Source organism: Ambystoma mexicanum, chromosome 13 (assembly GCF_040938575.1).
Source record: "Ambystoma mexicanum isolate Mex_15411 chromosome 13, UKY_AmexF1_1, whole genome shotgun sequence".
In the NCBI taxonomy this organism is placed as follows: domain Eukaryota; kingdom Metazoa; phylum Chordata; class Amphibia; order Caudata; family Ambystomatidae; genus Ambystoma; species Ambystoma mexicanum.
This window is the reverse complement of record NC_090938.1, coordinates 788,782,038-788,808,095: the sequence shown is the minus strand read 5'-3', so window position 1 is coordinate 788,808,095 and position 26,058 is coordinate 788,782,038. Positions and strand designations below refer to the sequence as shown.

At 52.6% G+C, this 26,058-nt stretch overlaps 1 protein-coding gene across 3 annotated transcripts in view; it reads left to right on the top strand.

Moving 5' to 3' along the window:
* Window positions 1–26,058, top strand: part of LOC138521974 (decapping and exoribonuclease protein-like) — a 203,387-nt gene that overhangs the window by 30,861 nt on the left and 146,468 nt on the right. For all 3 annotated transcript variants that reach the window (XM_069635167.1, XM_069635165.1, XM_069635166.1), the window contains exon 3: window positions 443–654. In XM_069635167.1, the coding sequence (XP_069491268.1) occupies window positions 443–654 (212 nt within the window). The remainder of the gene's footprint in view (window positions 1–442; window positions 655–26,058) is intronic.

Genomic DNA, 26,058 nt, shown 5'->3' with positions numbered 1-26,058 from the left:
TCTCGCGTTCCTCAACTTTTCCTTCCGTGATCATCCGTATCTGTCCTCCTTCCTTTGCTCTCTCTCCACTCCCTTTCCCTTGCTCTCTTTTGGTCTCTCTCACTCCTCATGGTCCACTCTCCCCTTCCCTTTCCCCCTCGCTGTCTCTTGTCTCTCCCTCTTAAACTCTCTCTCGTCTCGCTTTGTGTCATCTCCCCCTGTCTTTCCCACTCTCCACCATCTCACTTTCTCCTTTCTACCTTCTTCCACTACTTTCTCTGTTAGCTCTGTCTTTCCGTCTCCTTTTTCTGTCTGCCTTTCTAACTCCGGCTACCTGAATGGGCTTCTTGTTCTCATTATCTCACTACCTTTCGCCCCCATGTTCTTCTTTCCTTCTCTCTTTGGCTTTCTCTTTTGAGTTTTATCTCTGTCTTTCTATATCACTCTCTCTCTTCCTCTTCAGCTCCAGGCCTCTAAACTTTGACTTCGTGGTCCGCCGCGGCCACCTGGCCAAGGTGCTCGTCACGCCTCACGTCCAGTATGGCTGGAAGCTTGCAGTCACCTTGTTCCGTGGGACCTACTTCCTCTTGGAGGTGGCGGAGGACGAAGACTTCACGGAGGCCAGAGATCGCATTGACTACATGGGGCACAAATTCGAGCACTACATGACCTCAGGTAAGGAGTGGGTCTTGGAAGAGTAGTCTCTTGGTGGCACGCCTAGTGGGAGTTCTTCTGGCAGGCTGGAACCTCTGAACCGCGTGGAGGCTTAGGGCTGAATCAGTCGTGTATCAGGCAAGCTTAGGGTGGTGTCTCTGAAAGGCAGGGAGGATTAGGCATATATCAGGCAATCTTAGGGTGGTGTCTCTGAAAGGCAGGGAGGATTAGGCATATATCAGGCAATCTTAGGGTGGTGTCTCTGAAAGGCAGGGAGGATTAGGCATATATCAGGCAAGTTTAGGGTGGTGTCTCTGAAAGGCGGGGAGGATTAGGCATATATCAGGCAAGCTTAGGGTGGTGTCTCTGAAAGGCGGGGAGGATTAGGCATATATCAGGCAAGCTTAGGGTGGTGCCTCTGAAAGGCGGGGAGGATTAGGCATATATCAGGCAAGCTTAGGGTGGTGTCTCTGAAAGGCAGGGAGGATAAGGCATATATCAGGCAAGTTTAGGGCGGTGTCTCTGAAAGGCAGGGAGGATTAGGAATATATCAGGCAATCTTAGGGTGGTGTCTCTGAAAGGCAGGGAGGATAAGGCATATATCAGGCAAGTTTAGGGTGGTGTCTCTGAAAGGCGGGGAGGATTAGGCATATATCAGGCAAGTTTAGGGTGGTGTCTCTGAAAGGCAGGGAGGATTAGGCATATATCAGGCAAGCTTAGGGTGGTGTCTCTGAAAGGCAGGGAGGATTAGGAATATATCAGGCAAGTTTAGGGTGGTGTCTCTGAAAGGCAGGGGGGATAAGGCATATATCAGGCAAGCTTAGGGTGGTGTCTCTGAAAGGCAGGGAGGATTAGGAATATATCAGGCAAGTTTAGGATGGTGTCTCTGAAAGGCAGGGAGGATTAGGAATATATCAGGTAAGTTTAGGGTGGTGTCTCTGAAAGGCAGGGAGGATTAGGAATATATCAGGCAAGTTTAGGGTGGTGTCTCTGAAAGGCAGGGAGGAGTAGGCATATATCAGGCAATCTTAGGGTGGTGTCTCTGAAAGGCAGGGAGGATAAGGCATATATCAGGCAACTTTAGGGTGGTGTCTCTGAAAGGCAGGGAGGATTAGGCATATATCAGGCAAGTTTAGGGTGGTGTCTCTGAAAGGCAGGGAGGAGTAGGCATATATCAGGCAATCTTAGGGTGGTGTCTCTGAAAGGCAGGGAGGATAAGGCATATATCAGGCAACTTTAGGGTGGTGTCTCTGAAAGGCAGGGAGGATAAGCCATATATCAGGCAAGCTTAGGGTGGTGTCTCTGAAAGGCAGGGAGGATTAGGCATATATCAGGCAAGTTTAGGGTGGTGTCTCTGAAAGGCAGGGAGGATTAGGCATATATCAGGCACGTTTAGGGTGGTGTCTCTGAAAGGCAGGGAGGATTAGGCATATATCAGGCAAGTTTAGGGTGGTGTCTCTGAAAGGCAGGGAGGATAAGGCATATATCAGGCAAGCATAGGGTGGTGTCTCTGAAAGGCAGGGAGGGTTAGGAATATATCAGGCAAGTTTAGGGTGGTGTCTCTGAAAGGCGGGGAGGATTAGGCATATATCAGGCAAGTTTAGGGTGGTGTCTCTGAAAGGCGGGGAGGATTAGGCATATATCAGGCAAGTTTAGGGTGGTGTCTCTGAAAGGCGGGGAGGATTAGGCATATATCAGGCAAGTTTAGGGTGGTGTCTCTGAAAGGCGGGGAGGATTAGGCATATATCAGGCAAGCTTAGGGTGGTGTCTCTGAAAGGCGGGGAGGATTAGGCATATATCAGGCAAGCTTAGGGTGGTGTCTCTGAAAGGCAGGGAGGATTAGGCATATATCAGGCAAGCTTAGGGTGATGTCTCTGAAAGGCAGGGAGGATTAGCCACATATCAGGCAAGTTTAGGGTGATGTCTCTGAAAGGCAGGGAGGATTAGGCATATATCAGGCAAGCTTAGGGTGATGTCTCTGAAAGGCAGGGAGGATTAGCCACATATCAGGCAAGTTTAGGGTGGTGTCTCTGAAAGGCAGGGAGGATTAGGCATATATCAGGCAAGTTTAGGGTGGTGTCTCTGAAAGGCAGGGAGGATTAGGCATATATCAGGCAAGTTTAGGGTGATGTCTCTGAAAGGCAGGGAGGATTAGGCATATATCAGGCAAGCTTAGGGTGATGTCTCTGAAAGGCAGGGAGGATTAGCCACATATCAGGCAAGTTTAGGGTGGTGTCTCTGAAAGGCAGGGAGGATTAGGCATATATCAGGCAAGTTTAGGGTGGTGTCTCTGAAAGGCAGGGAGGATTAGGCATATATCAGGCAAGTTTAGGGTGGTGTCTCTGAAATGCAGGGAGGATTAGGCATATATCAGGCAAGTTTAGGGGGTGGTGTCTCTGAAATGCAGGCAAGCTTAAAATGGCACCTTTGAAGCGCTGGGAGGTGTGGTAAGTCAGACAGAGGAGACGGACAACGAGACACGGTTACCCGGCCCAATCACTATGGTGCAAGTTCCCTATTCTAGAAAATAATAAAAGGATGTCTTACAAGATATAATTCTCATCCTCGGTCCGAGCCTATGCTTCTGCTCTACCTGACACTACCACTGATGAAAAGGAAAAGGAAAGTTAGCCGGAGTAAATGTCTCTACCTACCCCCTCTTGGGTTGTGCTGGTTGATGCTTGACCTCCGCCCCAAAGTATCTCTCATGTCGCTCAGGCGTTTGCCGGCTAGTCTAGTTTAAAAGTCCAAGTGTCTCTGAATTTTCTCTGTGTCTTTCAGGCCATAGTCTTTTCATACAGTTCAAGTTCAAAGTTGTCTTTGGGTTTTCTTAAAGAACATGACCTCCTCCCAACACCTGATACAAACGGCATAGTTGACTGTGCAAGTCCTTCGATTCCTGTACACCCCCTCGGAATGTTGGGCCTTCTTTCATATATTGGGTAGCAATCCCTACTAGGTTGGGGTTCTCAATTCTGCCCCCTTGGATTAGCAGTCTTTCTGTTTGACATGTGATAACCCCTCGTGGATTGGGATTCTTGGTTTCCACGTTCAGTTCAGCATATGATAACCTCTTGTGGTTGTCGCTTCTCAGTGCGGCCCCGTAGTTGGGTATTACATCATATCTGACTCTTGATACTTTCATATGTCTTAATAGATTCAGTCACCCTTTTCAGGATGTTGCTTTTAACTTCAGCTCTTTTCATGGCCCGCCAGGCCCAAGGGATTGTATATCCCTTTGGTGTTCTCCCTCTCCGTCGGAGTGCCACAGAGTTTACCCGGCCCTCGCCCTGATCTGCATGAGACCCGCTTACTTGCTGTTTCATTGTATCCTTGCTTGGCGGGTCGATTTATCCCTCTCTGGTTGAACATCCCTCCTTGGGTTGTGAGTTCGCTCCTCCTTCTGGTCGGTGCCTTCCTTCGGGAATGTTACTCTTCTGCTCTGGTAGCGGGCCGGTCTCTGGGCTTCATTACACGGACGGCGGTAACCATGGCGCTATTAGCGTTATTTAACCGAGTCCGCCATGGTGAATTGCGGAATTACCGCCCTATTCCAGGGTGTGTGGGGGCGGTAATTCCCCATTCACCATGGCACTTCCCCATTCCCATTTTTGCCCCCGTAGGGCTCAATGGGAATGGGGAAGGCGGTAATTACGGTACCGCAAATTGCAGTACCGTAATTACCACCAGGGTCCCTTTGCAGGTCCCGTCCTTAACGGCTGGTTAAACCACCCGTTAAGGTAGGGTCCCACAAAGGGACCTCCTAGTAAGGCGGTAAGGGTTTACCGGCACTGGTACCCTTACAGGTACCGGTAAACCCTTACCGCCATCCGTGTAATGAGGCCCTCTGTCTTCCACAGAGCTCCTGGGCTCGGCAGCATTCTGTAAGGCTCTCTGCCTACCACAAAGATGTTGTGGTCCTGCCTCCAGGATATGTCGGCTGTGCACAGCCGCAGTGGTGCCTCCTCTGCGCGGCTCCCCTCCAGCTCTCTTGCTGCAAGCTGTTGACGGCTTCTGCATGAGCTACTCCTCTCTCCCAGGTAAGTATCTCTGTGCTTTTACGTTTCTCCTTATAACAATTTATTTTATTTTATTGTTCATTTATAAAGCGCTTAATACCAGTGAGTGGTTTCTAAGAGCCAGATCGGGATTCAAACCTGTGTTGCGCCGCGTCGTTTTGCTTCCAAGACAAACCCGTCGCCCCTGAGCTATCCTTCCTCCGCTGGAAGAGACACAATGGGCCTCATTAGGACCCTGGCGGTAAGGGGTTTGCGCCAGCGTTAGCTGTGCCGACCCCTTACCGCCAACTACGAGTTCCCAGAGCGCCATGGTCACTTTTCCGCCCGCTTTTTGCGGGCGTAAAAATCCATGGCGCTATGGGACCTCGGTGTTAATTACGCCACCGTAGTGTACGGTGGCGTAATTAACACCTTCCCCACTCCCATTGAGCCCTATGGGGCCGAAATGGGAATGGGGAAGGGTAAATGGGTCAATGGGGACTTACCGCCCCGCCGACCTCGGAATGGGGCGGTAAGTCCGCCATCCGCCATGGCGTAAAGGGACTTTGCGCCATGGCGGAAAAGTCCGCCGATGGCGGAAAAAATCCGCCAGGGTCGTAATGAGGGCCAATATGATTGGTTCTGTGATTCTGGCCTCCAGGAGGGTTCAGCAACACAACTCTGCACATTTAAAGGGTTTCTTTCCCCAATATTGTTATCAGTGCCCATGTATGCAACAACCCTGGATGGTAAAGGAGGTGTTATTAGATCTAAGGACTGAATCAGTCATATATCATACATGTTTAGGGTGGTGTCTCTGAAATACAAGGGGGGTAAGGACTGAATCGGTCGTATATTAGGCAAGTTTAGGGTGGCTCCTCTGAAATGCAGGGGGGATAAGGACTGAATCAGTCGTATATCAGGCAAGTTTACGGTGGTGCCTCTAAAATGCACAGGGGGGATAAGGACTGAATCAGTCATATATCAGGCAATTTTAGGGTCATGTCTCTGAAATGCAGGGGGGTAAGGACTGAATCAGTCGTATATGAGGCGAGTTTACGGTGGTGCCTCTGAAATACAGGGGGGGAAAGGACTAAATCAGTCGTATATCAGGCAAGTTTACGGTGGTGCCTCTGAAATGCAGGGGGGAGATAAGGACTGAATCAGTCGTATATCAGGCAAGTTTAAGGTCATGTCTCTGAAATGCAATGGGGTAAAGACTGAATCAGTCGTATATCAGGCGAGTTTACAGTGGTGCCTCTGAAATGCAGGGTGACTGAATCAGTCATATATCAGGCAAGTTTACGGTCATGTCCCTGAAAATCTGTGATGCCCGGGATAAAGTAATTCACACCAGAGGCGGGGATGTATCTTTTATAGATCCTCGTGCTGTGCACAATCCATTTAGTGGTTGCTTCCAGCATTGCTTCTAATTTAGTGTCAATGTTGGCATGCACCATTGGCATGCCGGCACAGTTTTAAGATGTATAAGAACCCTGAATCCAGTTTCGTCCAGGATGCTGGTCATCCTGGGCTCCTTGTGGAGATTTCTAGCAAGGATGCTGAAATCGCTTGGTGCGTGCGTGGTCATTACGCAGGCTCCCATCGTAATCTGAATAGTTTCCTACACCAGCACTTAAATTAAGAATGACCAGTTAGGTGTTGGCCTTCTATAAGTGAACCAGAAATGTCGCTGAAACAATCTTTGGAAAACTTCAATAGGATTCCACCAGTAAGACGAACAGTCCTCCTTGCGGCAAGTCTAACAAATCTCCACAAACGGCTACTACCATCTTAGGATCCTGCGGCATGAAAGCACATCCCTTCAGAAGGACCCTCCAGATTCCAGGTGGAGATACAACAATGCACAGTCAATACCATCAGATTGGAAGCATCTGGCAATTTCACCGTTCTTGACTGAGGAAGGCCTCATAAAGGGGCGACTTTGGAAGCGAGAACTGGTACACGTCTGAACCTTAATGGTGTTGACGAAAACGTTTGGCATCCACTCAAAGGTTGGAATATCATCTGAAGACTTATTAGATGACAGAGGGCTTCTGTCCCTAAGGTCTTGTCTGCAAGAATGCCTCGGGCACTTAATCCTTAGGGTTCCGAGAAGGTCTTTGCAGTCAGGAACCAAAGAGGTGTCCACTCTTGCAAAGCACTGTGGGAATCAGACACAGGATGATCCTACGTCAGATTTTTTAATTAGACCTTAGGATGAACTGGAGCATGAACGAGCTGACGATGTCCTTCATCGCGTGAATGATTTTCGGATGGCCTGGGTTGACCACAGGGCTGAGTGGCCATTCCCTTTGCAGTGTTCCCCTTGAGATGACTGCGCTGCATATAGTCTAGCCATGCGGTGGGCTACGGGATGGTGCAAGGGGAAAAGAAAGATCTGGAGACAGGTTTCTGAACTTGAGCCTTTTTCACAGAACCTCTGGCATCTGGAACTAGCACGGAGGATGCCCCCCCCCCTTACTAGATGCCCGACACTCAGCAAGACACAGGTCCCCACGCGTGCAACAGTGAACTGCAATTTCTTGGGGGCTGTGCTCCAGTGCAAACAATGCGCTGGCTGCCCCTTGAATACATTAAGATCAGATGCGTGCCTGACACGAATTTCTTGTAGTCTCCAAACACCAATGCGGTAGCTGGTCCTTAAAGGATGAAAGGGTCTGGAGTCTCCCAAACATAGAGGGATGCTCTACTTTAGAGCAGAACCTGAGCACGCTGCAGTTGCTGCTTCTCTGTGGGTGTCCTGTGGGGGTCTCGTCTTTGGGGCCTTGGGCCTAGACAGGCAAATTCAGGCAAACCCTGGCGGAGGTCAAGCATCAACCAGCACATCCTGAGGGATGTTTATATCTGTAACCACAGGATGCCGCTCTGAAAGTGATCCTTTTTGTCTTTTAAGAGCCCGTCTACACGCCGTGTCGCATCTATCCACCGGCGCCGGCGTGTATAAACATCCCTCAGCATACTAAAACGCCATTATCGGTGAGCCATTTCCAATCTTTTGGCCGGATCCAATCATGAAGAACTCCTCTTGAATGAGTCCATAGAAATTACACTAATTTTTGAATTCAGCAACATAATTAATCTGAGTGGTGACACTCACCCTACTTGATGCTCACGGGAATAAAATAACTCCCGAATTTCCGTCCTGAAGAAGGTTGCAAGACTAAAGGGGTTACGAATGTGGATGTCCCGAAAAGACAACCGAAACACGTGTAGACATAAGTCTGTGTGATTGAGAACACGCAGATAGTGACATCACAGTACTTGATAGAGGACTTTTTTTGATCACTGTGTAAACAAACAAAGGCCGTCCATGAAGGAGGCCAGGAGACAATAAGATTTATATGCTGTGATAACAAAGCAAAAAGTAGAAAGAGTGGTAGGAGTGAATCAGTGTGAATGCGTGATGCAGATATGTGTTTTTGTGAAAATGTTTGATTTTATACTTTATGAAATTTTGATATGTGAATAAAAGTTTTTAGAAATCAACAAATAGAACATTTATTGGTATTGATAAATAAATAAATGTTATGAATAGCTATTCCCTGTTCTGTTGGTCCAATATTAGATTTATTGTTATATTACGCCTGGAGGACCAGGGACTTTAATCAGGCACCCCTTTTGTGTATAATACTTAAGGGGTTAAGGCATGCATGAAGATGCTGAACCAGGGTCAGAGGTGTGGAGTGAGCAAGGCTGAGAAAATGCAGGTGCACGGTGACTTGGAAGGGGAGGTTGTTTAGCATATGTCACCGGTCCGTCCTGCCCCCCACGATATCAGACACCAAATAACCACACGGGAGACCAGAAGTAAAGTAATATAGCATATAATGTAAGCAGGAGCCAAACGCCTGGGAGGACTGCGCTGCCTCGCGGCAGGCGTGTCCATCCTTATATACAGACGCCTGGGAGAACTGCTCTACCTCGCGGCAGGCGTGTCCATCCTTATATACAGATGCCTGGGAGGACTGCTCTACCTCGTGGCAAGAGTGTCCATCCTTATATACAGACGCCTGGGAGGACTGCACTACCTCGCGCCAGGCGTGTCCATCCTTATATACAGACGCCTGGGAGGACTGCTCTTCCTCGCGGCAAGCGTGTCCATCCTTATATACAGACGCCTGGGAGGACTGCACTACCTCGCGCCAGGCGTGTCCATCCTTATATACAGACGCCTGGGAATACTGCTCTACCTCACGGCAGGCGTGTCCATCCTTATATACAAACGCCTGGGAGGACTGCTCTGTCCATCCTTATATACAGACGCCTGGAAGGACTGCTCTACCTCGCGGCAGGCGTGTCCATCCTTATATACAGACGCCTGGGAGGACTGCTCTACCTCGCGGCAAGCGTGTCCATCCTTATATACAGACGCCTGGGAGGACTGCTCTACCTCACGGCAGGCAGGTCCATCCTTATATACAGACGCCTGCGAGGACTGCTCTGTCCATCCTTATATACAGACGCCTGGGAGGACTGCTCTACCTCACGGCAGGCAGGTCCATGCTTATATACAGACGCCTGCGAGGGCTGCTCTGTCCATCCTTATATACAGATGCCTGGGAGGACTGCTCTGTCCATCCTTATATACAGACGCCTGGGAGGACTGCTCTACCTCGCGGCAGGCGTGTCCATTCTTATATACAGACGCCTGGGAGAACTGCTCTGTCCATCCTTATATACAGACGCCTGGGAGGACTGCTCTGTCCATCCTTATATACAGACGCCTGGGAGGACTGCTCTACCTCACAGGCAGGCCTGTCCATCCTTATATACAGACGCCTGGGAGGACTGCTCTGCCCATCCTTATATACAGACGCCTGGGAGGACTGCTCTGTCCATCCTTATATACAGATGCCTGGGAGGACTGCTCTACCTCGCGGCAGGCATGTCCATCCTTATATACAGATGCCTGGGAGGACTGCTCTGTCCATCCTTATATACAGACGCCTGGGAGGACTGCTCTACCTCGCGGCAGGCATGTCCATCCTTATATACAGATGCCTGGGAGGACTGCTCTACCTCACAGCAGGCGTGTCCATCCTTATATACATACGCCTGGGAGGACTGCTCTACCTCGCGGGCAGGCGTGTCCATCCTTATATACAGACGCCTGGGAGGACTGCTCTACCTCGCGGGCAGGCGTGTCCATCCTTATATACAGACGCCTGGGAGGACTGCTCTACCTCACGGGCAGGCGTGTCCATCCTTATATACAGACGCCTGGGAGGACTGCTCTGTCCATCCTTATATACAGACGCCTGGGAGGACTGCTCTACATCGCGGCAGGCGTTTCCACCCTTATATACAGACGCCTGGGAGGACTGCTCTGTCCATCCTTATATACGGACGACTGGGAGTATAGAGACGCCTGGGAGGACTGTTCTGTCCATCCTTATATACAGACGCCTGGGAGGACTGCTCTTCCTCGCAGCAGGCATGTCCATCCTTATATACAGACGCCTGGGAGGACTGCTCTACCTCGCGGCAGGCGTGTCCATCCTTATATACAGACGCCTGGGAGGACTGCTCTACCTCGCGGCAGGCGTGTCCATCCTTATATACAGACGCCTGGGAGGACTGCTCTTCCTCGCAGCAGGCATGTCCATCCTTATATACAGACGCCTGGGAGGACTGCTCTACCTCGCGGCAGGCGTGTCCATCCTTATATACAGACGCCTGGGAGGACTGCTCTACCTCGCGGCAGGCGTGTCCATCCTTATATACAGACGCCTGGGAGGACTGCTCTTCCTCGCAGCAGGCATGTCCATCCTTATATACAGACGCCTGGGAGGACTGCTCTACCTCGCGGGCAGGCGTGTCCATCCTTATATACAGACGCCTGGGAGGACTGCTCTACCTCACGGGCAGGCGTGTCCATCCTTATATACAGACGCCTGGGAGGACTACTCTTCCTCGTGGCAGGCGTGTTCATCCTTATATACAGACGCCTGGGAGGACTACTCTTCCTCGTGGCAGGCGTGTTCATCCTTATATACAGACGCCTGGGAGGACTACTCTTCCTCGCGGTAGGCGTGTCCATCCTTATATACAGACGCCTGGGAGGACTACTCTTCCTCGCGGCAGGCGTGTCCATCCTTATATACAGACGCCTGGGAGTATAGAGACGCCTGGGAGGACTGTTCTGACCATCCTTATATACAGACGCCTGGGAGGACTGCTCTTCCTCGCGGCAGGCGTATCCATCCTTATATACAGACGCCTGGGAGGACTGCTCTGTCCATCCTTATATACAGACGCCTGGGAGGACTGCTCTACCTCGCGGGCTGGCGTGTTCATCCTTATATACAGACGCCAGGGAGGACTGCTCTGTCCATCCTTATATACAGACGCCTGGGAGGACTGCTCTTCCTCACGGCAGGCGTGTCCATCCTTATATACAGACGCCTGGTAGGACAGCTCTACATCGCGGCAGGCGTGTCCACCCTTATATACAGACGCCTGGGAGGACTGCTCTGTCCATCCTTATATACAGATGCCTGGGAGGACTGCTCTTCCTCGCGGCAGGCGTGTCCATCCTTATATACAGACGCCTGGGAGGACTGCTCTGTCCATCCTTATATACAGACGCCTGGGAGGACTGCTCTGTCCATCCTTATATACAGACGCCTGGGAGGATTGCTCTGTCCATCCTTATATACAGAAGCCTGGGAGGACTGCGCTACCTCGCGCCAGGCGTGTCCATCCTTATATACAGATGCCTCGGAGGACTGCTCTACCTCACGGCAGGCGTGTCCATCCTTATATACAGACGCCTGGGAGGACTACTCTTCCTCGCGGGCAGGTGTGTCCATTCTTATATACAGACGCCTGGGAGGACTGCTCTGTCCATCCTTATATACAGACGCCTGGGAGAACTGCTCTGTCCATCCTTATATACAGACGCCTGGGAGGACAGCTCTACCTCGCGGCAGGCGTGTCCATTCTTATATACAGATGCCTGGGAGGACTGCTTTGTCCATCCTTATATACAGACGCCTGGGAGAACTGCTCTGTCCATCCTTATATACAGACGCCTGGGAGGACTGCTCTACCTTGCGGCTGGCGTGTCCATCCTTATATACAGACGCCTGGGAGGACTGCTCTGTCCATCCTTATATACAGACGCCTGAGGACTGCTCTACCTCACGGCAGGCGTGTCCATCCTTATATACAGACGCCTGGGAGGACTGCTCTGTCCATCCTTATATACAGACGCCTGGGAGAACTGCTCTGTCCATCCTTATATACAGACGCCTGGGAGGACTGTTCTGTCCATCCTTATATACAGACGCCTGGGAGGACTGCTCTACCTCGCGGCAGGTGTGTCCATCCTTATATACAGACGCCTGGGAGGACTGCTCTACCTCGCGGCAGGTGTGTTCATCCTTATATACAGACGCCAGGGAGGACTGCTCTGTCCATCCTTATATACAGACGCCTGGGAGGACTGCTATGTCCATCCTTTTATACAGACGCCTGGGAGGACTGCTCTTCCTCACGGCAGGCGTGTCCATCCTTATATACAGACGCCTGGTAGGACAGCTCTACATCGCGGCAGGCGTGTCCACCCTTATATACAGACGCCTGGGAGGACTGCTCTGTCCATCCTTATATACAGATGCCTGGGAGGACTGCTCTTCCTCGCGGCAGGCGTGTCCATCCTTATATACAGACGCCTGGGAGGACTGCTCTGTCCATCCTTATATACAGACGCCTGGGAGGACTGCTCTGTCCATCCTTATATACAGACGCCTGGGAGGATTGCTCTGTCCATCCTTATATACAGAAGCCTGGGAGGACTGCGCTACCTCGCGCCAGGCGTGTCCATCCTTATATACAGATGCCTCGGAGGACTGCTCTACCTCACGGCAGGCGTGTCCATCCTTATATACAGACGCCTGGGAGGACTACTCTTCCTCGCGGGCAGGTGTGTCCATTCTTATATACAGACGCCTGGGAGGACTGCTCTGTCCATCCTTATATACAGACGCCTGGGAGAACTGCTCTGTCCATCCTTATATACAGACGCCTGGGAGGACAGCTCTACCTCGCGGCAGGCGTGTCCATTCTTATATACAGATGCCTGGGAGGACTGCTCTGTCCATCCTTATATACAGACGCCTGGGAGAACTGCTCTGTCCATCCTTATATACAGACGCCTGGGAGGACTGCTCTACCTTGCGGCTGGCGTGTCCATCCTTATATACAGACGCCTGGGAGGACTGCTCTGTCCATCCTTATATACAGACGCCTGAGGACTGCTCTACCTCACGGCAGGCGTGTCCATCCTCATATACAGACGCCTGGGAGGACTGCTCTGTCCATCCTTATATACAGACGCCTGGGAGAACTGCTCTGTCCATCCTTATATACAGACGCCTGGGAGGACTGTTCTGTCCATCCTTATATACAGACGCCTGGGAGGACTGCTCTACCTCGCGGCAGGTGTGTCCATCCTTATATACAGACGCCTGGGAGGACTGCTCTACTTCGCGGCAGGCGTGTCCATCCTTATATACAGACGCCTGGGAGGACTGCTCTGTCCATCCTTATATACAGACGCCTGGGAGAACTGCTCTACCTCGCGGCAAGCGTGTCCGTCCTTATATACAAAAGTCTGGGAGGACTGCTCTTCCTCGCTGCAAGCCTGTCCATCCTTATATACAATGCCAGGGAAGACTGCGCTACCTCGCGGCACGCGTGTCCATCCTTATAAACAGACGCCTGGGAGGACTACTCTTCCTCGTGGCAGGCGTGTCCATCCTTATATACAATGCCAGGGAAGACTGCGCTACCTCGCGGCAGGCGTGTTCACCCTTATATACAGACGCCTGGGAGTATAGAGACGCCTGGGAGAACTGCTCTGTCCATCCTTATATACAGACGCCTGGGAGGACAGCTCTTCCTCGCGGGCAGGTGTGTCCATTCTTATATATAGACGCCTAGGAGGACTGCTCTACCTCGCGACATGCGTGTCCATCCTTATATACAGACGCCTGGGAGGACTGCTCTGTCCATCCTTATATACAGACGCCTGGGAGAACTGCTCTGTCCATCCTTATATACAGACGCCTGGGAGGACAGCTCTACCTCGCGGCAGGCGTGTCCATTCTTATATACAGACGCCTGGGAGGACTGCTCTGTCCATCCTTATATACAGACGCCTGGGAGAACTGCTCTGTCCATCCTTATATACAGACGCCTGGGAGGACTGCTCTACCTTGCGGCTGGCGTGTCCATCCTTATATACAGACGCCTGGGAGGACTGCTCTGTCCATCCTTATATACAGACGCCTGAGGACTGCTCTACCTCACGGCAGGCGTGTCCATCCTTATATACAGACGCCTGGGAGGACTGCTCTGTCCATCCTTATATACAGACGCCTGGGAGAACTGCTCTGTCCATCCTTATATACAGACGCCTGGGAGGACTGTTCTGTCCATCCTTATATACAGACGCCTGGGAGGACTGCTCTACCTCGCGGCAGGCATGTCCATCCTTATATACAGACGCCTGGGAGGACTGCTCTACTTCGCGGCAGGCGTGTCCATCCTTATATACAGACGCCTGGGAGGACTGCTCTGTCCATCCTTATATACAGACGCCTGGGAGAACTGCTCTACCTCGCGGCAAGCGTGTCCGTCCTTATATACAAAAGTCTGGGAGGACTGCTCTTCCTCGCGGCAAGCCAGTCCATCCTTATCTACAATGCCAGGGAAGACTGCGCTACCTCGCGGCACGCGTGTACATCCTTATAAACAGACGCCTGGGAGGACTACTCTTCCTCGTGGCAGGCGTGTCCATCCTTATATACAATGCCAGGGAAGACTGCGCTACCTCGCGGCAGGCGTGTCCACCCTTATATACAGACGCCTGGGAGTATAGAGACGCCTGGGAGAACTGCTCTGTCCATCCTTATATACAGACGCCTGGGAGGACTGCTCTACCTCGCGGCAGGCATGTCCATCCTTTTATACAGACGCCTGGGAAGACTGCTCTACTTTGCGGCAGGCGTGTCCATCCTTATATACAGACGCCTGGGAGGACTGCTCTGTCCATCCTTATATACAGACGCCTGGGAGAACTGCTCTACCTCGCGGCAAGCGTGTCCGTCCTTATATACAAAAGTCTGGGAGGACTGCTCTTCCTCGCGGCAAGCGTGTCCATCCTTATATACAATGCCAGGGAAGACTGCGCTACCTCGCGGCAGGCGTGTCCATCCTTATATACAGACGCCTGGGAGGACTGCTCTACCTCGCGGCAGGCGTGTCCATCCTTATATACAGACGCCTGGGAGGACTGCTCTGTCCATCCTTATATACAGACGCCTGGGAGGACTGCTCTACCTCGCGGCAGGCGTGTCCATCCTTATATACAGACGCCTGGGAGGACTGCTCTGTCCATCCTTATATACAGACGCCTGGGAGGACTGCTCTACCTCGCGGCAGGCGTGTCCATCCTTATATACAGACGCCTGGGAGGACTGCTCTACCTCGCGGCAGACATGTCCATCCTTATATACAGATGCCTGGGAGGACTGCTCTGCCCATCCTTATATACAGACGCCTGGGAGGACTGCTCTACCTTGCGGCAGGCGTGTCCATCCTTATATACAGACGCCTGGGAGGACTGCTCTGTCCATCCTTATATACAGACGCCTGGGAGGACTGCTCTGTCCATCCTTATATACAGACGCCTGGGAGGTCTGCTCTGTCCATCCTTATATACAGATGCCTGGGAGGACTGCTCTGTCCATCCTTATCTACAGATGCCTGGGAGGACTGCTCTGTCCATCCTTATCTACAGATGCCTGGGAGGACTGCTCTGTCTATCCTTATATACAGATGCCTGGGAGGACTGCTCTGTCCATCCTTATATACAGACGCCTGGGAGGACTGCTCTGTCCATCCTTATATACAGACGCCTGGGAGGACTGCTCTGTCCATCCTTATATACAGACGCCTGGGAGGACTGCTCTACCTCGCGGCAGACATGTCCATCCTTATATACAGATGCCTGGGAGGACTGCTCTGCCCATCCTTATATACAGACACCTGGGAGGACTGCTCTACCTTGCGGCAGGCGTGTCCATCCTTATATACAGACGCCTGGGAGGACTGCTCTGTCCATCCTTATATACAGACGCCTGGGAGGACTGCTCTGTCCATCCTTATATACAGATGCCTGGGAGGACTGCTCTGTCCATCCTTATATACAGACGCCTGGGAGGACTGCTCTACCTCGCGGCAGGCGTGTCCATCCTTATATACAGACGCCTGGGAGGACTGCTCTGTCCATCCTTATATACAGACGCCTGGGAGGACTGCTCTACCTCACAGGCAGGCGTGTCCATCCTTATATACAGACGCCTGGGAGGACTGCTCTACCTCGCGGCAGGCATGTCCATCCTTATATACAGACGCCTGGGAGGACTGCTCTACCTCGCGGCAGGCGTGTCCATCCTTATATACAGATGCCTGGGAGGACTGCTCTTCCTCGCGGGCAGGCGTGTCCATCCTTATATACAGACGCCGGGGAGGACTGCTCTACCTCGTGGCAGGCGTGTCCATCCTTATATACAGACGCCTGGGAGGACTGCTCTTCCTCGCGGGCAGGCGTGTCCATCCTTATATACAGACGCCTGGGAGGACTGCTCTACCTCGCGGCAGGCGTGTCCATCCTTATATACAGATGCCTGGGAGGACTGCTCTTCCTCGCGGGCAGGCGTGTCCATCCTTATATACAGACGCCTGGGAGGACTGCTCTACCTCGCGGCAGGCGTGTCCATCCTTATATACAGACGCCTGGGAGGACTGCTCTACCTCGCGGCAGGCGTGTCCATCCTTATATACAGATGCCTGGGAGGACTGCTCTTCCTCGCGGGCAGGCGTGTCCATCCTTATATACAGACGCCTGGGAGGACTGCTCTACCTCGTGGCAGGCGTGTCCATCCTTATATACAGATGCCTGGGAGGACTGCTCTTCCTCGCGGGCAGGCGTGTCCATCCTTATATACAGACGCCTGGGAGGACTGCTCTACCTCGCGGCAGGCGTGTCCATCCTTATATACAGATGCCTGGGAGGACTGCTCTTCCTCGCGGGCAGGCGTGTCCATCCTTATATACAGACGCCTGGGAGGACTGCTCTACCTCGCGGCAGGCGTGTCCATCCTTATATACAGACGCCTGGGAGGACTGCTCTGTCCATCCTTATATACAGACGCCTGGGAGGACTGCTCTACCTCGCGGCAGGCGTGTCCATCCTTATATACAGACGCCTGGGAGGACTGCTCTGTCCATCCTTATATACAGTCGCCTGGGAGGACTGCTCTACCTCGCGGCAGGCATGTCCATCCTTATAAACAGGCGCCTGGGAGGACTGCTCTGTCCATCCTTATATACAGACGCCTGGGAGGACTGCTCTACCTCACAGGCAGGCATGTCCATCCTTATATACAGACGCCTGGGAGGACTGCTCTTCCTCGCGGCAGGCGTGTCCATCCTTACATACAGACGCCTGGGAGGACTGCTCTACCTCGCGGGCTGGCGTGTTCATCCTTATATACAGACGCCTGGTAGGACAGCTCTACATCGCGGCAGGCGTGTCCACCCTTATATACAGACGCCTGGGAGGACTGCTCTGTCCATCCTTATATACAGACGCCTGGGAGGACTGCTCTACCTCGCGGGCAGGCGTGTCCATCCTTATATACAGACGCCTGGGAGGACTGCTCTACCTCGCGGGCAGGCGTGTCCATCCTTATATACAGACGCCTGGGAGGACTACTCTTACTCGTGGCAGGCGTGTCCATCCTTATATACAGACGCCTGGGAGGACTGCTCTGCCCATCCTTATATACAGACGCCTGGGAGGACTACTCTTCCTCGCGGTAGGCGTGTCCATCCTTATATACAGACGCCTGGGAGGACTGCTCTGTCCATCCTTATATACAGACGCCTGGGAGGACTGCTCTTCCTCGCGGCAGGTGTGTTCATCCTTATATACAGACGCCTGGGAGGACTGCTCTACTTCGCGGCAGGCGTGTCCATCCTTATATACAGACGCCTGGTAGGATAGCTCTACATCGCGGCAGGCGTTTCCACCCTTATATACAGACGCCTGGGAGGACTGCTCTGTCCATCCTTATATACGGACGACTGGGAGTATAGAGACGCCTGGGAGGACTGTTCTGTCCATCCTTATATACAGACGCCTGGGAGGACTGCTCTTCCTCGCAGCAGGCATGTCCATCCTTATATACAGACGCCTGGGAGGACTGCTCTACCTCGCGGGCAGGCGTGTCCATCCTTATATACAGACGCCTGGGAGGACTGCTCTACCTCACGGGCAGGCGTGTCCATCCTTATATACAGACGCCTGGGAGGACTACTCTTCCTCGTGGCAGGCGTGTTCATCCTTATATACAGACGCCTGGGAGGACTACTCTTCCTCGCGGTAGGCGTGTCCATCCTTATATACAGACGCCTGGGAGGACTACTCTTCCTCGCGGCAGGCGTGTCCATCCTTATATACAGACGCCTGGGAGTATAGAGACGCCTGGGAGGACTGTTCTGTCCATCCTTATATACAGACGCCTGGGAGGACTGCTCTACCTCACGGCAGGCGTATCCATCCTTATATACAGACGCCTGGGAGGACTGCTCTACCTCGCGGCAGGCGTGTCCATCCTTATATACAGACGCCTGGGAGGACTGCTCTTCCTCGCGGCAGGCGTATCCATCCTTATATACAGACGCCTGGGAGGACTGCTCTACCTCGCGGGCTGGCGTGTTCATCCTTATATACAGACGCCAGGGAGGACTGCTCTGTCCATCCTTATATACAGACGCCTGGGAGGACTGCTATGTCCATCCTTTTATACAGACGCCTGGGAGGACTGCTCTTCCTCACGGCAGGCGTGTCCATCCTTATATACAGACGCCTGGTAGGACAGCTCTACATCGCGGCAGGCGTGTCCACCCTTATATACAGACGCCTGGGAGGACTGCTCTGTCCATCCTTATATACAGATGCCTGGGAGGACTGCTCTGTCCATCCTTATATACAGACGCCTGGGAGGACTGCTCTGTCCATCCTTATATACAGATGCCTGGGAGGACTGCTCTGTCCATCCTTATATACAGACGCCTGGGAGGACTGCTCTGTCCATCCTTATATACAGACGCCTGGGAGGACTGCTCTGTCCATCCTTATATACAGACGCCTGGGAGGACTGCTCTGTCCATCCTTATATACAGATGCCTGGGAGGACTGCTCTTCCTCGCGGCAGGCGTGTCCATCCTTATATACAGACGCCTGGGAGGACTGCTCTGTCCATCCTTATATACAGACGCCTGGGAGGACTGCTCTGTCCATCCTTATATACAGACGCCTGGGAGGATTGCTCTGTCCATCCTTATATACAGAAGCCTGGGAGGACTGCGCTACCTCGCGCCAGGCGTGTCCATCCTTATATACAGATGCCTCGGAGGACTGCTCTACCTCACGGCAGGCGTGTCCATCCTTATATACAGACGCCTGGGAGGACTACTCTTCCTCGCGGCAGGCGTGTCTATCCTTATATACAGACGCCTGGGAGGACAGCTCTTCCTCGCGGGCAGGTGTGTCCATTCTTATATACAGACGCCTGGGAGGACTGCTCTGTCCATCCTTATATACAGACGCCTGGGAGAACTGCTCTGTCCATCCTTATATACAGACGCCTGGGAGGACAGCTCTACCTCGCGGCAGGCGTGTCCATTCTTATATACAGATGCCTGGGAGGACTGCTCTGTCCATCCTTATATACAGACGCCTGGGAGAACTGCTCTGTCCATCCTTATATACAGACGCCTGGGAGGACTGCTCTACCTTGCGGCTGGCGTGTCCATCCTTATATACAGACGCCTGGGAGGACTGCTCTGTCCATCCTTATATACAGACGCCTGAGGACTGCTCTACCTCACGGCAGGCGTGTCCATCCTTATATACAGACGCCTGGGAGGACTGCTCTGTCCATCCTTATATACAGACGCCTGGGAGAACTGCTCTGTCCATCCTTATATACAGACGCCTGGGAGGACTGTTCTGTCCATCATTATATACAGACGCCTGGGAGGACTGCTCTACCTCGCGGCAGGTGTGTCCATCCTTATATACAGACGCCTGGGAGGACTGCTCTACTTCGCGGCAGGCGTGTCCATCCTTATATACAGACGCCTGGGAGGACTGCTCTGTCCATCCTTATATACAGACGCCTGGGAGAACTGCTCTACCTCGCGGCAAGCGTGTCCGTCCTTATATACAAAAGTCTGGGAGGACTGCTCTTCCTCGCGGCAAGCCTGTCCATCCTTATATACAATGCCAGGGAAGACTGCGCTACCTCGCGGCACGCGTGTCCATCCTTATAAACAGACGCCTGGGAGGACTACTCTTCCTCGTGGCAGGCGTGTCCATCCTTATATACAATGCCAGGGAAGACTGCGCTACCTCGCGGCAGGCGTGTCCACCCTTATATACAGACGCCTGGGAGTATAGAGACGCCTGGGAGAACTGCTCTGTCCATCCTTATATACAGACGCCTGGGAGGACAGCTCTTCCTCGCGGGCAGGTGTGTCCATTCTTATATATAGACGCCTAGGAGGACTGCTCTACCTCGCGACATGCGTGTCCATCCTTATATACAGACGCCTGGGAGGACTGCTCTGTCCATCCTTATATACAGACGCCTGGGAGAACTGCTCTGTCCATCCTTATATACAGACGCCTGGGAGGACAGCTCTACCTCGCGGCAGGCGTGTCCATTCTTATATACAGACGCCTGGGAGGACTGCTCTGTCCATCCTTATATACAGACGCCTGGGAGAACTGCTCTGTCCATCCTTATATACAGACGCCTGGGAGGACTGCTCTACCTTGCGGCTGGCGTGTCCATCCTTATATACAGACGCCTGGGAGGACTGCTCTGTCCATCCTTATATACAGACGCCTGAGGACTGCTCTACCTCACGGCAGGCGTGTCCATCCTTATATACAGACGCCTGGGAGGACTGCTCTGTCCATCCTTATATACAGACGCCTGGGAGAACTGCTCTGTCCATCCTTATATACAGACGCCTGGGAGGACTGTTCTGTCCATCCTTATATACAGACGCCTGGGAGGACTGCTCTACCTCGCGGCAGGCCTGTCCATCCTTATATACAGACGCCTGGGAGGACTGCTCTACTTCGCGGCAGGCGTGTCCATCCTTATATACAGACGCCTGGGAGGACTGCTCTGTCCATCCTTATATACAGACTCCTGGGAGAACTGCTCTATCTCGCGGCAAGCGTGTCCGTCCTTATATACAAAAGTCTGGGAGGACTGCTCTTCCTCGCGGCAAGCCTGTCCATCCTTATATACAATGCCAGGGAAGACTGCGCTACCTCGCGGCACGCGTGTCCATCCTTATAAACAGACGCCTGGGAGGACTACTCTTCCTCGTGGCAGGCGTGTCCATCCTTATATACAATGCCAGGGAAGACTGTGCTACCTCGCGGCAGGCGTGTCCACCCTTATATACAGACGCCTGGGAGTATAGAGACGCCTGGGAGAACTGCTCTGTCCATCCTTATATACAGACGCCTGGGAGGACTGCTCTACCTCGCGGCAGGCATGTCCATCCTTTTATACAGACGCCTGGGAAGACTGCTCTACTTTGCGGCAGGCGTGTCCATCCTTATATACAATGCCAGGGAAGACTGCGCTACCTCGCGGCAGGCGTGTCCATCCTTATATACAGACGCCTGGGAGGACTGCTCTACCTCGCGGCAGGCGTGTCCATCCTTATATACAGACGCCTGGGAGGACTGCTCTGTCCATCCTTATATACAGACGCCTGGGAGGACTGCTCTACCTCGCGGCAGGCGTGTCCATCCTTATATACAGACGCCTGAGAGGACTGCTCTACCTCGCGGCAGGCGTGTCCATCCTTATATACAGACGCCTGGGAGGACTGCTCTGTCCATCCTTATATACAGACGCCTGGGAGGACTGCTCTACCTTGCGGCAGGCGTGTCCATCCTTACATACAGACGCCTGGGAGGACTGCTCTGTCCATCCTTATATACAGACGCCTGGGAGGACTGCTCTACCTCGCGGCAGGCGTGTCCATCCTTATATACAGACGCCTGGGAGGACTGCTCTGCCCATCCTTATATACAGACGCCTGGGAGGACTGCTCTACCTCGCGGCAGACATGTCCATCCTTATATACAGATGCCTGGGAGGACTGCTCTGCCCATCCTTATATACAGACGCCTGGGAGGACTGTTCTGTCCATCCTTATATACAGACGCCTGGGAGGACTGCTCTACCTTGCGGCAGGCGTGTCCATCCTTATATACAGACGCCTGGGAGGACTGCTCTGTCCATCCTTATATACAGACGCCTGGGAGGACTGCTCTGTCCATCCTTATATACAGACGCCTGGGAGGTCTGCTCTGTCCATCCTTATATACAGATGCCTGGGAGGACTGCTCTGTCCATCCTTATATACAGACGCCTGGGAGGACTACTCTTCCTCGCGGCAGGCGTGTCCATCCTTATATACAGACGCCTGGGAGGACTGCTCTGTCCATCCTTATCTACAGATGCCTGGGAGGCCTGCTCTGTCCATCCTTATATACAGATGCCTGGGAGGACTGCTCTGTCCATCCTTATCTACAGATGCCTGGGAGGCCTGCTCTGTCCATCCTTATATACAGATGCCTGGGAGGACTGCTCTGCCCATCCTTATATACAGACGCCTGGGAGGACTGCTCTGTCCATCCTTATATACAGACGCCTGGGAGGACTGCTCTACCTCGCGGCAGGCGTGTCCATCCTTATATACAGACGCCTGGGAGGACTGCTCTGTCCATCCTTATCTACAGATGCCTGGGAGGACTGCTCTGTCCATCCTTATCTACAGATGCCTGGGAGGACTGCTCTGTCTATCCTTATATACAGATGCCTGGGAGGACTGCTCTGTCCATCCTTATATACAGACGCCTGGGAGGCCTGCTCTGTCCATCCTTATATACAGACGCCTGGGAGGTCTGCTCTGTCCATCCTTATATACAGATGCCTGGGAGGACTGCTCTGTCCATCCTTATATACAGACGCCTGGGAGGACTGCTCTGTCCATCCTTATATACAGACGCCTGGGAGGCCTGCTCTACCTCACGGCAGGCAGGTCCATGCTTATATACAGACGCCTGCGAGGGCTGCTCTGTCCATCCTTATATACAGATGCCTGGGAGGACTGCTCTGTCCATCCTTATATACAGACGCCTGGGAGGACTGCTCTACCTCGCGGCAGGCATGTCCATCCTTATATACAGACGCCTGCGAGGGCTGCTCTGTCCATCCTTATATACAGACGCCTGGGAGGTCTGCTCTGTCCATCCTTATATACAGACGCCTGGGAGGTCTGCTCTGTCCATCCTTATATACAGATGCCTGGGAGGACTGCTCTGTCCATCCTTATATACAGACGCCTGGGAGGCCTGCTCTACCTCACGGCAGGCATGTCCATCCTTATATACAGACGCCTGGGAGGCCTGCTCTGTCCATCCTTATATACAGATGCTTGGGAGGACTGCTCTGTCCATCCTTATATACAGACGCCTGGGAGGCCTGCTCTACCTCACGGCAGGCATGTCCATCCTTATATACAGACGCCTGGGAGGTCTGCTCTGTCCATCCTTATATACAGACGCCTGGGAGGCCTGCTCTGTCCATCCTTATATACAGACGCCTGGGAGGACTGCTCTGTCCATCCTTATATACAGACGCCTGGGAGGTCTGCTCTGTCCATCCTTATATACAGACGCCTGGGAGGACTGCTCTGTCCATCCTTATATACAGACGCCTGGGAGGACTGCGCTACCTCACAGGCAGGTGTGTCCATCCTTATCTACAGACGCCTGGGAGGCCTGCTCTGTCCATCCTTATATACAGACGCCTGGGAGGACTGCTCTGTCCATCCTTATATACAGACGCCTGGGAGGCCTGCTCTACCTCACGGCAGGCATGTCCATCCTTATATACAGACGCCTGGGAGGTCTGCTCTGTCCATCCTTATATACAGACGCCTGGGAGGACTGCTCTGTCCATCCTTATATACAGACGCCTGGGAGGACTGCTCTGTCCATCCTTATATACAGACGCCTGGGAGGACTGCTCTGTCCATCCTTATATACAGACGCCTGGGAGGCCTGCTCTGTCCATCCTTATATACAGACGCCTGCGAGGACTGCTCTGTCCATCCTTATATACAGACGCCTGTCCACCATGGGCCTCTTCTGTGTGGGTACCCTGGTGTTGTAACCCTATGCACCCCATCCCCTCCTTCCACCATTCCTCTGAAGTATAAATGTGTTATGGAGCTTACAACTATTTCAACCCATGTTCCCCCTTATTTTCTTGTGAGAAGAGAACCCCAGCCGCCAGTTGGAGGGTTTCAGCTTGCTCGCGCAGTGTATTATGGGGCCACTTTGAAAAACATTTCCAGGGCCACTGTCGGTTCCCCGTCCACCCTATAGGTCATTCCTTAGTCTCCCAGCCTCTCTACAGGACAAGCGGGCTAAAGGGTTCTCCTTTTTGGAGGCGCCACACAGCATCGTGCCCACATGGCTCCATTCGAGTGAAGTAGCGGAAGGCCCTCAGGATAGGTTAACACAGACAGACAGGAATACCCCAGAAGCAAGGGAGGCAGGAACGAAACACATACAGAAAGGCACTAACGGGAAGAACTGGACTGGATCACTGACCCAAACCGAAGGCACATGGGTTGGAAAGCAAGGACTGGTGATGGGAGGGGGGAGGGGCTAATGAAATGCTCAAACATTAGACACCAGAAGGATGACAGGTTTAGCACTGTTGAAGGAACATACCCTGGAAACACTGAGGAGCCTACAATATGAAGGGGTACAGAAAAATGAGGACCAGTGAGGGCAGAAATAGGGACTAGGACGGCGTATCACAGCTGCAGTATCTAGCCTAGACTCAGGAAGGGAAAGGGGCACACTGGACATGCAAGGAAATAGGAACACAGCACCACACAGAATAATCTGTGCAACAGGGAATGGAATGTGGAGCTGAACATAGGCAGGATCAGGACAGTGGTGCACAGAGGACCTGTACACACAAAGACTCAGAGATAAAGCGTGCAGAGGGCCTGTACACACATAGACTCAGGGACAAAGAGCACAGAGGACCTGTACACACGAAGACTAAGAAACAAAACATGCAGAGGACCTGCACACCCAAAGGCTCAGAGACAAAGCGCGCAGAGGGCCTGTACACACAAAGACTCAGAGACAAAGCGTGCAGAGGGCCAGTACAAACAAAGACTAAGAAACAAAGCCTGCAGAGGGCCTATACACACAAAGACTCAGAGACAAAGCGTGCAGAGGGCCTGTACACACAAAGACTCAGAGACAAAGCACACAGAGGACCTGTACACAAAGACTCAGAGACAAAGAGCACAGAGGACCTGAACACACAAAGCCTCAGAGACAAAGAGCACAGAGGACCTGAACACATAAAGACTAAGAAACAAAGCGCGCAGAGGACCTGTACACAAAAAGACTCAGAGACAAAGAGCACAGAGGACATGAACACATAAAGACTAAGAAACAAAGCGTGCAGAGCACCTGTACACATGAAGACTCAGAGACAAAGAGCACAGAGGACCTGTACACACGAAGACTAAAAAACAAAGCGTGCAGAGGACCTGCACAACCACAGGCTCAGAGACAAAGCGTGCAGAGGACCTGTACACACAAAGACTCAGAGACAAAGAGCACAGAGGACCTGTACATACGAAGACTAAAAACAAAGCGTGCAGAGGCCCTGCACACCCAAAGGCTCAGAGACAAAGCATGCAGAGGACCTGTACACACAAAAGCTCAGAGACAAAGCGTGCAGAGGACCTGTGCACACAAAGACTCAGAGACAAAGCGTGCAGAGGGCCTATACACACAAAGACTAAGAAACAAAGCGTGCAGAGGGCCTGTACACACAAAGACTCAGAGACAAAGCATGCAGAGGACCTGTACACCCAAATGCTCAGAGACAAAGCGTGCAGAGGACCTGTACACACAAAGACTCAGAGACAAGGCGTGCAAAGGGCCTGTACAGACAAAGGGCCTCATTACGACCCAGGCGGTAAGGGGTTTACGGCAGCGTTAACAGCGCCGACCCTTACCGCCTGATTACGAGGTCCCCTAGCGCCATGGTGCTTTTAACACCTGCTTTTAGCAGGTGTTAAAATCCATGGCGCTAAGGGACCATGGAGTTAATTACGCCACCGTAATTTACGGTGGCGTAATTAACGCCTTCCCCACTCCCATTATGCCCTATGGGGCAAAAATGGG